At 42.0% G+C, this 14,726-nt stretch overlaps 1 protein-coding gene across 1 annotated transcript in view; it reads right to left on the reverse strand.

The window, feature by feature from the left end:
• Positions 1-14,726, reverse strand: part of LOC104687156 (ephrin type-B receptor 5) — a 58,831-nt gene that overhangs the window by 29,440 nt on the left and 14,665 nt on the right. Inside the window, 3 exon segments of the mRNA XM_039560638.1 lie at positions 1,388-1,564; positions 1,567-1,725; positions 2,714-2,869. Of these exon segments, the coding sequence (XP_039416572.1) occupies positions 1,388-1,564; positions 1,567-1,725; positions 2,714-2,869 (492 nt within the window).

Consider the following 14,726-nt stretch of genomic DNA (forward strand, 5'->3'; position numbering starts at 1 on the left):
AGGAGGAGGAAGCAGCTACCCAATTAAGTTATCTCTGATAGAGATAAGAAGGTTGACATGAGAAGCATGAAGAAAGAGAATTCTGTAGGATGTTAATAGAACACCCACCTTTCTCCAGAAGAAGCTAAAGGACTGTCTGGAATTACCACACAAATTACCCACCCACATTTTACAGTAAACAAAAGCTGATCACCCACTTGCAGCCAGCCTCTTAAGGGAACCAGGGATCCTATAGGTGCTCTGCTACTCAATGTCTGCCAGGTAACACTTCAAAGGGAACAAACAGATCAACCCCCTGGCATCTGCTAACAGTAGGAAATTAGTTGGGGGGTACATATATATTCCCTTTCTTTCCATATAATAGAAGCAGAAATGATAAGATGTGATTTAACCAAGACCATGATGCCACATCTGGTTTCACAGCACTTCTCTGGATCTTTACCAAAACCTTGTTCTGCAGGGGTTTCCACACTACACTCTGGAATCTCCTACAGGATTTGTTTCAGTTTAATATTTACACAACTCTAAATGTTTGCAGACATTTTCTGTCACTCAGTTCAAAATGCTCCCCCTCTTTCTCCTCTTCATCACATTACTCCTCATTATATCCTCTTAAACAAGCTGTGTATAATTCCTCTCCATATTAGCTTATACATGCTTGTGAAGAACAACATATGCCCAGTCTCTTAATGCTGACATTTAGCAGAACTCTATGCCTGGATGTATGTTTCTCTCCAGCTCCAGTCCTTGTAAATGATATTTACAGGAAATAGAACTCCTCTGACTGCCCACACAAGCCATTAGTATCTTAGTTTAGTTATCCCCACGGTTTAGTTTCTAGTTACAAGGATCACGACATCTTTGAATATAACTGCACAACACATTTTAATATTTCTACCATGTAAAGAGGAAAAAAAGTTGTTTATTAACAGGAAAATAAGAAGATGAAATGAAGAGGAGTAGGGGATAGAGAAAATGAAGAGGAAATTAAGAAATGCTCACTAAGAACTTCTCTGGCAAGGTGATGCTCACAAAATCCTCGTCAAACCCTGATAGTGTCCCCTCTCTTGCACAATGAAACAACATGCTTTGTCTGACCCACAGCGCTACATCTCCCATTGGAATCTGCTCCAGGGCAGCCTCTTCCCCAAGAACCACATTAGCTGCTAAACTTGAGTTTTTCTGCCAAGAGGAAAGAATGGAAAGCCCATTTAGATAAGGCAGGAACAGGAAGGGCAAAAGTGAAACTGCAGAACTAGCTGGGCAGGATAAAAAAAGCCACACCACACAAGTAAAAATACAAAACTCCAGGATTCAAAAGATACAAGCAAATCAAATGAGAAAGAGAAGTAGAAACTCCGGGGCTCGGATGCAGAGGTCTCCTCACCTGTCTGGCTGGTGCTAACATTGATGGTGGCAAAGTGGGGTGCTTCTGAACTCAGCTCAGTCACCAGGTTGACGGCCTGGATCTCGAAGGTGTAGTGCACACGGGCCAGGAGGTTGGAGACTTGTACGCGGCTCTCGGTCAGCCCCACCTGGCGCGGCTCGAACTGCACGCTGTCCCGCAGCGCACGCACGGCCCTGCCGACCCCGCCGGGCACACCTTGCAGATCACGTTGAAGAAAACGTCCTTGCGGCCACCCAGGTCCTTCGGGAGGCGCCAGGTCAGCAGCACGTTGGAGCCAACAATTTCATAGCTGAGGTCACGAGGAGCAGAGGGGATGCCTAGAAAACCGAATGAAAGATCCAAATCCCATGAAAGAATGGGAGAGAGGTGAGGGAAGGGAAAAGCAAAGCAAAGGGAGAAGAATAGAAGAACAAGTTGCTTTTTCTTGTCATTCTTCCTCTTCTTTAGTTGTTTCTTTGAGCGAGGCTAAGAAAAACATTCTCTTTGCTACATCAAGCACACACTTACATAAACAAAGGAACAACTGTATTAGCACATTTTAGACAAACAAAATTATAAAGAAGGGTCTTTGTTTCAAGGGTGTGACTTTTTCATTTCCGTAGAACAGGGAAGTGCCAATCCCTTGAAATTTTAAACTTTGCACAACCTTAGTAAAGATTGCTCTCTGCTGAGACCTGTAATTCTCTCCTTCGGCATCTAATATGTCTGAACTTTCTCAGACTACCGTTAACCTGTTCCATCTATTCCAGGAACTGCATACCAGTTTTGCCTGCAATTATTCCTGGTGCCAGCCAGATTCCTCAATGGCATCAGGGGTAAACTCTGACAGCTGAAAAACTGCCCATTCTGTGCATTCCAACACCTCCCGTGATGGCAGAGAGACAGCGAAGAGAAGGAGGAAAATGCAGAGGGTGAGAAGGAGGCATGGGGATGAGTGGGACAAGACACTGCAGCTAAGAAGTGAAAAGTTCAGAAAGGTAGAAGTAGGCAGCAGAACTGTGCTGCTAAACCTGGGCACAGACACAAAGCAAGACGGGAAGGGTAGGGACAGAGAGGCTGAGCTCAGTAACAGGGAGGGGCAAGGGAAACATTATTTACAGAATATTTCCCTTTGAAGGCTGTAATGAAACCCAAGAATCCTCATTCTCACCATTACTCTGTAGTCAGGTGCAGAAGCAAAGGCAAGTTTTGGGATATTTCAAAGCTCTTGAGATGAAGGGAATTGCAACCCCCCCAAGTCATCCAGGCACATTCTCTCTCATTAACTGCCCTTGTTGCTTGCAAACACTTCATCCAAACACTTACCAGTGCAGGGAGCATCAGAATTGTCTGAAGCAGATCGATAGTACCGGTTCTGACACACACACTCCCGGGAACCTGGCAGTGGAGCGTGGCTGTGGGCAGGGCACAGATGGCAGGGCTCATCTCCCACAGATACTTTAAAGAAACCAGGGGGACAGGCTAAGAGGAGGAAAATAAGAGAGGCAGAAGCAGGAAAATCATTAATTCAGATTTCAGAAACACTGTAACCTTATTTACATTCAACTTGTGCTGCTACTGCTGGGAGAAGTTACTGCATAGAGCCACTACCAGTTTTGGTTCTTTATGGAGCATATTTTGTTCAAGCTGCAATTTCAAAACAGTTTATTTTATTCTATATGTAAGTGTTTAGATTGATTTCACTGGCAGATGAAAGAGAACCAGCAGAGAACTGAGACAGCTTTGGCCACCTCAAATAATTGTCTTCTCATTATTCACTCAAAGAGCTTTTAAACTGGAGAATCCAAAGAGCCCAGCCAAGTGATTTGTCTTGAAATATCTAACAGCTACCCACATCTCCTTCCCCCCACCTAACACAGCCACAAAATTGGATTTTTTATGCTGCCTACAACAGATTCATTACTTTAAGTCATATACACTACCATGGCTGATTAAGCATTAAAACTAAGAGCAGACACTAAGATTGGCAGTCCTGTTTTTTTTCCTGTAGTTCTGAAAACTTCCCAGTAATGGATAAAAGCACGTTAATTAGTCAAATGTAATCTGCATAGGAACATGTATTTGCAACAAGCTGAAACAAGGATGGAAATCCATCCCACGGGGAAAGAAAATGAAAAATAACTTATTAACAATGTGAGAGTATGGTACATTCTAGGTTTGGCAAAGATGCCTAACAGGAGGTGCTTGGACCTAGTACTGAAGTGCTAGGATACAGATTTTACTGTTTTTATCTAAGTTTTCTAAAGTTGATTTTCTACATAAATAGATACAGCTCTTTTAGATTTTATGGACTAACAAAACTCAGGTAAAAGTTCATTTGCAGCTGACATTTTGTTCATTAATTTCACAATAAAAAGCATTTACAAGGAATGGGAAACTTTCAGATAGATACCAGATAAGCATTTGATGTCAAAAGACACAAGGGACACCCTCAAGAGCAGAACTGTCCTAGGGGTGACCATAAGCAGAATATTCCAAAGGACTGTGGATAGCAAAAAGTTATTTAAAAGAAGCAAAGCCAGTAAGAGAAGAATACTGTGTAGAGGCGTTATATGAAATCAGGATCATATGTGTTCAATCCCCTTTGCGGTTACAGGCGCAGTCCACAAATAACAGCCCGTAACAGCTGTGGAGTCCCATCAGGTTTATGCCTCTTGTATTACTTCATCTTCTCTGTTGAAACTCTTCTTGGATGCAGAGCAACCTCCACATGAACGGAGTGTTAAGTTCTGGAACAGGTCGGACCATAAAGGGGACTTCAACAACTCTGAATAATAGCTGTTAGATAGGGGAGCACTGTTTCTTCCCAGCACTCAAAAAACGACAACATTCAGCGCGTGATACATTGCCATTTGGAAAGGAAAGGGGAAGAAGAGACTGTAATCTTCTTGTGATGGATGATGGTTAGAAAAGTGCAACTGCCTTCGCCTTCAGGCCTTTATCCAGCAGAAAATCAAACTAATTCTCACATGGAGAGCTATGTCCGTATGTTCATATGGACAAAAAAAAGTATGTAAGATTTTATCCACTTTATAAATTATACACCTTTCACTCAATTTAAGGCTCTCTGAACAGCCACAGATGTAGAATATAATTTTTACACTTCTTGGCAAATGCACCTGTACTGAAACCATGAGTAGTATGAACGGGAAATTCTCATTCAATGCACTGCATAGTCATTCCACCAAAATTTCAGGGATCTTTCTCTGTTTCAAATTTGAGAATGCTGAACTTAATGTATCTTTATTTGCTTAAAAGTGATTTTATCTCATCTGTTTTTTCTTGCATCAAACTCCTTCTGAGCCCTTGTCGAGGCTTAGAACTAATGGCACATTCATTCCACTTGTCAAGGTAGACCCTGCAGAATGGTTCTTTTCTTTTATTCAGTATTACATCCTGATATCAAGTGGGACAACAATCTTCCTGCTAGTCACAATAATGAAAATGAACAGGTAATGGTAATGTCTGTCATGTATGTGATGCTAAAGGGAAATCTGCAGAGGGTACAGACTTTACCCCGCCATATAAAAACACATTTACCCTACAAGGACGGTGCTAAAAGAATTCAGATAGATTCACCTTTAGCCCAATTGCAAATCATATGGAAAGCTAGCAAAGCTGTGAATGAAGAACTTGTCTGGCATTTAGTAAATAAAACTAATTTAAAAATAAACATGTTGTGTTAAAATAAATAAACATTTATTTTTACACAGTTCTTTGAAGTCTACTGGCAATTTGCTGTTGAGCTTGAAGATGCAGGGATGAGGTGTGCAGAGATAGCACGCTGTTGATGAGTTAGACAAAGGTAGTAAGCACAAGTGCAGTGTTGTAGGTTTTATGCAATGGAACAAAATGGTGCAGCACCTCCTCAGTAAAGAAAGCCAGTCTATGTGAGTAATGATGCCTTTTCCTGGTCTTAAAATCAAGAATCACGGTTAGAAAACGGTTAGAAGGGGAAAAGGGATTTTACCTGGTATTTATTTTAAGGATCCTTAGGTGCACTACGTCCAGGTCAAATGCACCTCAATGCACACAGCAATGCACCCCCCAAAGATCTGGTATAATATTCTAGGTCTTACTAATTAGCATATCTATCAAAGATTGCCCAATGAGAGGCTCAAATGAGCCTCCCCCTCCCCAAGGAACCTTCCCCTGGATGGTTCTATCTTAGTTTACAAATTGTTCTGGAGAGGACCTTGGGGTCTGGGGCTTCTAAGATGTTTAGTCTCCTAACATAACAAATAAGTCTAAGAATGTAGGCTAAAAACCACTAAGAATACAAAAGCTATAAAATGGTATATAGAAGGGGTATAAAAGAAAAGGCAAAAAATCATCATGGCATCAGTAAGAGCACCTCTATTGCTTAAAAGGCCGTGCAAGACTTCATCAATGCTATGGGCAGTCACTCCAAGTGACCATAAACATTCAAAAGCTGCTTCTAAAAACCAACCAACCAACACACAGAGCAAGAACACAAGCCTTTGCACAGGGACATGGTGTCAGCTAACAATGTTATCTGTTCCTATCACTGATGCAGGACACTACTATAGAGACAACACTGAAATAGTTATGTGTAACAAACACTAGTGATCAAATACTTACACCTGTGCTAATTGCCTCACAAAATCTAATTTCACTGTCCATGCACTGTGTTTGACATTATATGTCAGAACCATATGCAAATGCAGGTCATTGCTGTCTCCCCTAGCACTGCCCAATGTCCAATGCCTTTTGTCTTGTCCCACTGAGGTGACTCCTTGCTACCTATGAGACCTCTTACTCATTGAGGCAGCATCTATTTGTGACTGCAATCCCAGAACGGTAAGAGTCACTCAATGAAGAATTGCTTGTTTATGCTCAAGAGTAAGGACAGCATGAGAACAGGTGACTTCACAGTAATTTACATGTTTAAAAAAGAATATTTCCACCAACTAAAGTAGCAGACTTCTGACAAAACCTTCAAATATGAGCAGCAGACAAAAAAAGGAAAAAGAAAAAAAAAAAAGCCTAAGCACATTTAAGAAGGAACTTGGCCCATTTCTGAATTGATTTTGATACAGTTGCCGTTTACAGTAAAGTAGCAGAATTAATGTAAACACATCTCCTCCTTCCAACATCTCCAGGTCAAATATTCCCTTGTCCTTTATTTAACTTAAGCAGAAGAAGCCACATAGTCTCATTAATAAGCACTATACTTGAGCTGAGTAAACTGAACAAATAAAATTTCACTGCAGCTGTTCCACCAAAAAAACGAATTTCAGTATTATGTTCACATGTCCTATGTGCTAGACCAGAGTAGACTGATGTCTTGGCTACACCAGGGCATCTCAGAGGGCTTTCAATATTTATCTGTGAAAAACTGGATCGAGCTGAGGGCTGACAGCTGGAATCAGCCTCCCATTCAGAGGCACTGATCTTCAAGGGGGACTACAACTACCTTACTATCTACTGGAGGAGGAACACAGCAGGGTAGAAGCGTTTCAGGAAGTTCCTGGAAAGCATCAGGAACTACTTCCAGACCCAAGCAATAGAGGAGACAATGAGGGGAGGTGCCCCCTGGACGTGATGCTCACAAACAAGGAAGGGCTCACTGGTGATGTGAAGGTTGAAGGCAGCCTTGGCTACAGTGACCATGACATGTGGAGTTCAAGATTCAGAGTGCAGTGAACAGAGCAAAAAGCAAGCTCACAACACTGAACTCTGGGAGAGCAGATGTGACCACCTTGGTGATCCGGAGGAGTCCTGTGGGGTAATGCTCTGGAATGAAGAGTGACTCAAAAAAGCTAGTTCATGTGCAAGGATTGCCTCTCCCAGGTGCAAGAGCAATCCATCCCAACAAGCATGAATTCAGGCAAAAAATGCCAACAGGACTGCATGTTTGAACAAGGAGCTGCTAGCAGAGAAAGGAAGCACATGGAAGGCAGAAGCACGGACAGGTAGCCTGAGAGGAACATAGAGACATCGTCCAAACACGTAGACATGTGGCTAGGAAAGCCAGAGCCTACCTGGAATCACATCTGGCACAAGATGTCAAAAGCAAGAAGGGTTTCTCTAAGAACAGAAGTGGCTCAAGGAAGAGGGAAAATGTGGGTCAACTGCTGGGTGACACAGGTCACCTTCTTCACATCAGTCTTTACTAGCAAGACCAGCCTTTAAGAACTCTAGGTCCTGGAGACCTTGGGGAATTCTGCAGCAAGGAAGATGATCTTTACCTTCTACGCAGCTTTGGTGAGGGTACACCTGGAGTCCTGTGTTGAGTTCTGGGCTCCCCAGTACACTAGAGACAGTAACATATTGGGGAGAATCCAGCAAAGGGCCATAAAGATGGTTAAGGGGATGGAATATTTCTCACAGGAGGAGAGGCTGGTAGAGATGGGACTGCTCAGCCTGGAGAAGAGAAAGCTTCCAGCAATCTCATGAATGTACACAAATAGTTGAAGGGAGGATGCAAAGAGGACAGAGCCAGGGTCTCTTCAGTGTTTCTCAGTGACAGGCCCAGAGGTGAAGGGCACAGACTGAAACACAGGAGGTTCCCTCTGAACCCAGGAAACAATTTTTTACCATGAGAGTGACCGAGCACTGAAGCAGGTTACCCAGAGGGGTTGCAGAGTCTCCTTCCTTAGAGAATTTCAAAAATAGTCTGGACCTAGCGCTGGGCAAATTGCTGGAGATGACCCTGCTTGTACAGGGAAGAGGTTAAGGTGTGCTCCAGAGATCTCTTCCAAGTGGAGCTATTCTGTGTTTTCCCTTAAACACAAGCCAATTAAAATGTGTGGATAGAATCCTGTGGTCTTGGCTGCCTCATTGCCAGATCACTCATCACATACATGATTGTGGGTGGACAGGGAACAATGAATGGAAAGTTCTTGACACTAGACTACATCTCATTTCAGATGTTCAGAAGTGAAATGAGAATAGATTGTCAGGTTCCCTCTGAGGGAGGGGCCTGAGAAAAGACTTTAAACAAGGACAGAAAAGTGTAAAGAAAAACAATAAGTAAGAGAGTCACCTGCCTGGTTCCACTCACATTACAGAAATTGCACCTGAAGAACTGTGGAGCAGAATACTGAGCAACTTAGGAGCAAAGATCTCTCCACAGTGATTATTTTTTATTGTCTAGTGAAAAAAATAATTACAACATAAACCTATAATCTCACGCTGTTATTTCCAGGAGGGATGGCAGATACAGAGAAACAATCATGCTTTGAAACTCTCATTCTGCCCCTGGGTATTTCTATTTCCAGAAGAAAAACAGCAAAATGAAATCATATAGCATACTGCAAGCAAAGCTGATTTACAGCGATTAAACATGATTCACATCTCTCTCACCTTCCTAATGAAAATATAGTTGGAAAAAATATACTGTGGCTAAATTTTGTTGTTGCTTATATTTTACATCTGTAATTTTGGCCAAAATGGCTGGACTGAGTAAAGCAAACACGAACTGGCCTCCAGCTAAAAGAAGCTAAAGAATGGCCTCCAAAGGCAGGCATTGCAGCTATCACAACTTTCTGCTTCCACCTGAACCCTGCCTCTGCATCCAGTCAGGGAGCTGCTTACATTCATGAGCACCTTTATCCCTTTCCAAAACTACCTAAGATAGGCTAGCCCACAGCACTCAGGACTTTAGCCCTCAGATACCAATAATAATTGTTCCCAGGACATGGAGCTTTTCCTGGCATTGCCTCAGTCCAGTCACTATAAATAGTATATCGAAGGTCAAGTCAGGAGGAAAGAGAAAAAAATTCCCTAGCAATCTAAATAGGCAACAGCAACTTCCTTTTATTCAAGCAGTTACAGTGAGACTAGGGCTGTCTTCGCACACACAGAATCCATCCCTCATTTGTTTCTGAATGATCTTACCTTGCATTCCCTTCTTACTGCAGATCACGGCATTAGGTCCACTTGCCATGGTCCTCCAGTCTCTGCAGATGACTGTGTTCACTTGAGACAGTCGTAACAAATATTCAGGCTGAAGCAGGCCCACTGTCACTAGGACTAGTATGCTTTTCTGCAGTGAGCACTACCACTTCAGGACCATCCCAGAGAAAGCCTGAACAAGAGCGGCTTCTCCTGAAACACCTCCAGTGTGTTCCTGGAGAACATCTTCACATGAAACACGAACACCAGCTAAGCCACAGGCCTTTTTGCCGGCGATCGTACCACTTACCATCCCCCGGGCACCAGGACTTTCCAAGAAAACACGGATCTAGCTCTGATTGATTCACAATATCCAATGCAAGGACAGAAGGTTGCAGAGCTAGCACCTCAGGGGGCAGAGCAAGCTGCCACTTCCCATCAAGTCAAGGCTACTATGAAAGGAGAAGGCAGAGTTTGGAGTGCGCAAGCGCTTTTCCCTCAGCTTGTCTCAGTCATTTTTCATATCTTGGCACAGTGTCAGAATGCCACAACAGTTCAGCTGGGCACAGCTCATCTCAGACACTGACCCAGTTTTCATCAGCTCCCCCTACAACACTCGCCCCTGTGTGCCTGACTGCTCACTGGAGACAAGTTCCACCCGGGAGGCCAGAGGAGCAGCTTCTGACAGACTTCTAACAATAACAAATACCAAAACCAGCAGAGAAAAGTGCTGGAATTGTGGAGTGGCAAGAAAGAGAGGGATAAAGAAAATGAAAATGAAGAGAGGACAGACCAAGAACCAAAGAGGTTAAGAAAGAGGCATTAAAAAGCTCACTCAGATGGTAAGGGCAGAGAGGAAATATTCTGAGAACTAAACAAAATGCAGCAAGTGGAGAAGGACCAAGGGAACTTCAACAGAGCTTTAGGTACACCCAACAGTGACTTTAGGGAATGGGATACAGGTGACACTGACTTTTTGTATGCAGATATGACTTGGAACTGAACTGGGACACAGGAAGACATTTAGAAGAGCATAAAATTGCTCTCTTCTTGACTGAGACAAGTGATCTGTTTCTGTTATGGGAGTTCTGCTCCCAGGTGTACTATGGGGCAGCAAGAATAAATACTAGATGAGAGAGTATTGAAAATGAACAGTGTCAAAGCTGGCAGTGGAGTCAAACTGGGAAGGATGAATAGACACAGCTCAATTTGAGGCCTGGGGAAAATGGGATGTGCAGAGCTACAGAGGGCCTCAAATAAGAATGACTCTAGGCAAAGGGATGGAGTTTGGCACTTAGAGGGCAGGATGATGGAAAGGAGTTAGTAACTGACAATATTGTAGAAATATGATGTAGACATTTAGACATTACATTTCTCAAAATGTTAGAAAGATAGCATAATTAGCATGCAGAAAACACACTAGAAAATAAAAATTTTAGTGTTTTTTAGATAAAGCACTTCTTCCCCTCCCCCCCATAAATGTCTATGGCTAGCTTATGGCGATAGTAAATTCCCACTGGGCCAGGCTACTGCACAGTGACTGCTACCGTGCATCTTGCATCTTGTTCTGAATAAGGTGGGATCAGCCAGAGATAGAAGCAAGGCACAGTGACGCAAAGGGGCCCTGGGTTGATCGAGAGTTTCACAGTTGCTACAACTGTTTGGGTGGGTAAGAGAGAGTGGAAAATGAAAGAAACATAAGGAGAGAAAAGTGTGTCTTTTGAGTCTTAAAGAAGAGCATCGAATCAACTGAGATAAAATTAATGAAGTGACTAAGAACTCTTTCCCGCTTAACTGTTGATAAGAGATCAGTTGAGTAAGGGATTTTTTTGGTAAAAGAGGTGGAGCTGAAGCAATTACTGGATAATTATATATGGGAGAACTGCCAGGGAATTGGTTGAGCGAAGGAAAAAAAAGGCAAAAACACGAGAGGAAAGATTTGGGCAGGGTAAGGACAGAATACAAGTAGACAGTAAGCACTTGAAACAGGAAAAGCAGCAAACTACTTGAAAAGCACCCAAATGTATGTGCAAATAGCAGAAGAAGGCTGGAGAAGCTGATGAAAGGAGCAATATGGGAGAAAAATAAATAGAAAAAGGTAATCTAGATCAAGGCACCAAACATTACTGTCTACTGTGAGTTTACCTTGAAAGTAAAGTTCTTACCCAGGAGAGGCTAAGACATTGGGTTTGTTCATTTTGAAGCAGAGCAGGCTGTGGGGTGGGAGCTTACGGCTGTCATCAGCCACCTGATGGGAGGATATGAATGAGGTGTAGGCAGAAGGTGGCAGAACATGAGGTAACAGACACAAGTCGTAATAACCTCTTACTACATCTTACTAAAATCTTCTGCATAGGAAAAAGTAATTTCACCATGGGTGTTGTCAAATATTGGAACAGTTGCCCAGGGACATTGTGTAATCTTCATCTTCAGTAATAACTAAAACTAGATTAGAACAGGCCTTGAGTGACCTAACCCAGTTTGGTCCTACTTTGAGCATAGGGTTGGAGCAGGTGACTTTCACAAGTCCCTGCAATGTAAATTATCCTGTGGTTTTAAAGGAAGCATCTTTTAAGTGATTAAAATTTAAGAAGAGCTTATTGTGCTTTTTTTTTTCCTTTGCTACTAGTATGTGCATATTTTTAGCAGACTATTGAATCTTTTACTTTAATATAAACCTTAAATTCTCTTAGCCTCACACACTGAAAAAGGTTTACTCAAGCTGGTGAGAAAGGGCATTTTTTAACAGTACAAAAATAATCATGCAATATTCTTCCCAAATGAGACCTCCAACAGCTCCGTGCACAGTTGCTTGCTCCTGTAGTTATCAGTAATACAGATGTGATTCCTTCTGCAATCAGAAGGGACTACAGATAGCCAAAGCATATGAGCCATTTTATGGAATCCTTAAAGCTACTACAGATGACAGGCAGACCTTTGGCTTGCTTAATACTCTTAGAAACATCCAGGGAAAGAAGAGAGGAGAAGCAGCCATGTGGATGGCTGACCTTGATAAACACCCAAATGCCCACCCAGCCACTCTCTTACTCTCCCTCCTCAGCAAGACATAGTGAGAAAATTGGATGAGAAAGCTCGTGGGCAAAGGTAAAGAAGTTATAAAGACAGGGAGCTTGTTTACCAATTACTGTCACAGGCAAAACAGACTTGGCTTGGGGAAATTTAATTTATTGCTGATTAACATAGATTTGGGTAATGAGAAAACAAAAACAAACATTAAACCAACACCTCTCCTCCTCCCTCTCCCAAGTACAGCTTAACTCTTTTCATTCCAAACTTGTTCCCTCCTCCTGTTTCTGGCTGGTGTTTTCTGCCCCTGGTTGAATATGTTTGTACAGAAGTGCCACACACTTGGCTAATCAGCTCAGCTCTGTCCAGAGCTCTTTCCCTCTTTATTTGGAAGTCAGCTTAGCACTTTATCAGGCAGTCATTCTTCTTCTCTTTTTTGTCTACATTGTCATTTTTGGAATATTTTTAAAAATGTCCCAGTCATACATTCTAAATATTATTTTCAGAAGCACTGGTAACTTAAATCCTGTAAGACATTTGCAAGGCAATGCACCCTGTGTGTATACATCTACAGAAAGAAAATGAGCTAAGGTCCCAACCTGCTTTTTTCCTCTGTAAACTGCCATTCTCTTTTCTGACTGTTCACCATGACAAGTCTACTCAGATAAAGTCAAAAGTGAACCCCATGCAGACTGGGCCCCACATCACCCAAAGGTTGCCATTTCACTCTTCCATTTAGCTGGATAAATTTGTCATATAGTAACATACAGCAGGCAGTCTTATAAAAGTAAGGAAAGAAAGTACCTTAACTCATGACAGGGGGCAGGGGGAAAAAAAGGTCTTTCTAGCTATCTGCCCAGAATGGCTCTTGGCAGATTCGTTGTTCTAAATAAAGAGGTAACAGCTGGTCCAGGAAGGACTCCACAGGCTTGCATATGGTGAGGGGGAAGGCAATGCCCACACACTCTTCTACTAAAGCGTAAGAAGGAAACTTGCTTCTCCTCCTTATCCTTGGTTGATTCTTCAGTCTTATTAAGAACACCTCTCCGCATTACCATCAGTAGAAATCTGCCCTTGAGCTATTGCTTTTGTTCTGCATTTCATCTAGAACACTGTGGCAGCTCTGTATCATGGAGTACTTCTGTTCTTCATAAGGGAGAACGTTATGTACAGAGGAGAAGTGCTGGAGAGGACTCCACACAGAGAAACACCAAGCAAAAAGACAAATTACATGAGCTGAATGTGGCTTCATTCAGACAGGACAGCAAAATGTTGTTAGCAGGAGAAGAGATCAGGATGGATGATCAAGCCAGAGGAGTTTACAAGAAACATGAGGAGAAAAAAAACCCCTCTAACATTATGATTCCTATTTGGTTGTCATTGGCTGCTCTAGGCTGCTCATGGAATCTCAGGAAGTAAATGACGGGAACTGACTTTTGTAGCTTGATAGACTGTCATTATTTCAGTTATTCCTTATAATATTAACCATTTTCATCTATCTCCAGCTTCTGTGACAATGAAGCTGCAAGGAAGTTTCAGCTTTTACTGAATACTACAAAAAATGGAAGACAGATTTTTTAAAAACCCCTCATTTTTCTTTGGCAAGTCTAATTTCTTTTTCTTTTTTTTTTTTTTTTTGACTGCTTAAGAGTACTATCTGAAACTAAATTATTGACTGGCAGTTTATTTAGACTGTGAACTAGTCATGCTACTGATGCAGACAACAAATTTAGCGCCACACAGAGCTGCTCTACATCAGAGCTTACTGTCTCTGGAGCACCACTAAATGAATGTAGTTACGTTTCTCCCAGAATGAGCAGGATAAAAAGGCACACATATTTTAATTATTCTCAAAGTTTAAACAAATGAAAAGCACTTACCAATTTTAATTTCTTTATAAGTCTCCAGCACAATGACCTGTATTTTAATAAAGCTATTTTGCATGACCCAAATCACTTCATGAAGCAGGAATTTAAGGTAACATATTGACAACCATTAATTATTCATTGCATTTGCACTCGGTGTTAACCAGAGTATTTGTATGCTCCATGTCTGAGTTAACTCTCGTTTGAATAAATCCAACTTTTGCATTTTGTCTGCAGCCAAAACTGGGTTCCACATTACATTTATTTTTTAGAGTACTAAGTGTATTGCAGCAACATTTTACATGGCTGAGAGATTTTGAGTAGATGCATATTCAAACAAAGGAAGCATCAGAAGAACATCATAACCAACATAAGCAGTTTGCTCTAATGGACAGTCCTAAGCTTGAGACAGGAACACACTCATGACATTAGACTGGGTGTTCAGGCTTGGCCAGATTTTAGCCCAATACCACTTCTGGGTGATATGTGATGTATTCTACTTCCTCCTACAAACATTTCACAGAAATACCATGGGCCCTGGGGCAGAGAGTACATTACTAGTAATG

Source organism: Corvus cornix, chromosome 1, assembly GCF_000738735.6.
Source record: "Corvus cornix cornix isolate S_Up_H32 chromosome 1, ASM73873v5, whole genome shotgun sequence".
Taxonomy (NCBI): Eukaryota; Metazoa; Chordata; class Aves; order Passeriformes; family Corvidae; genus Corvus; species Corvus cornix.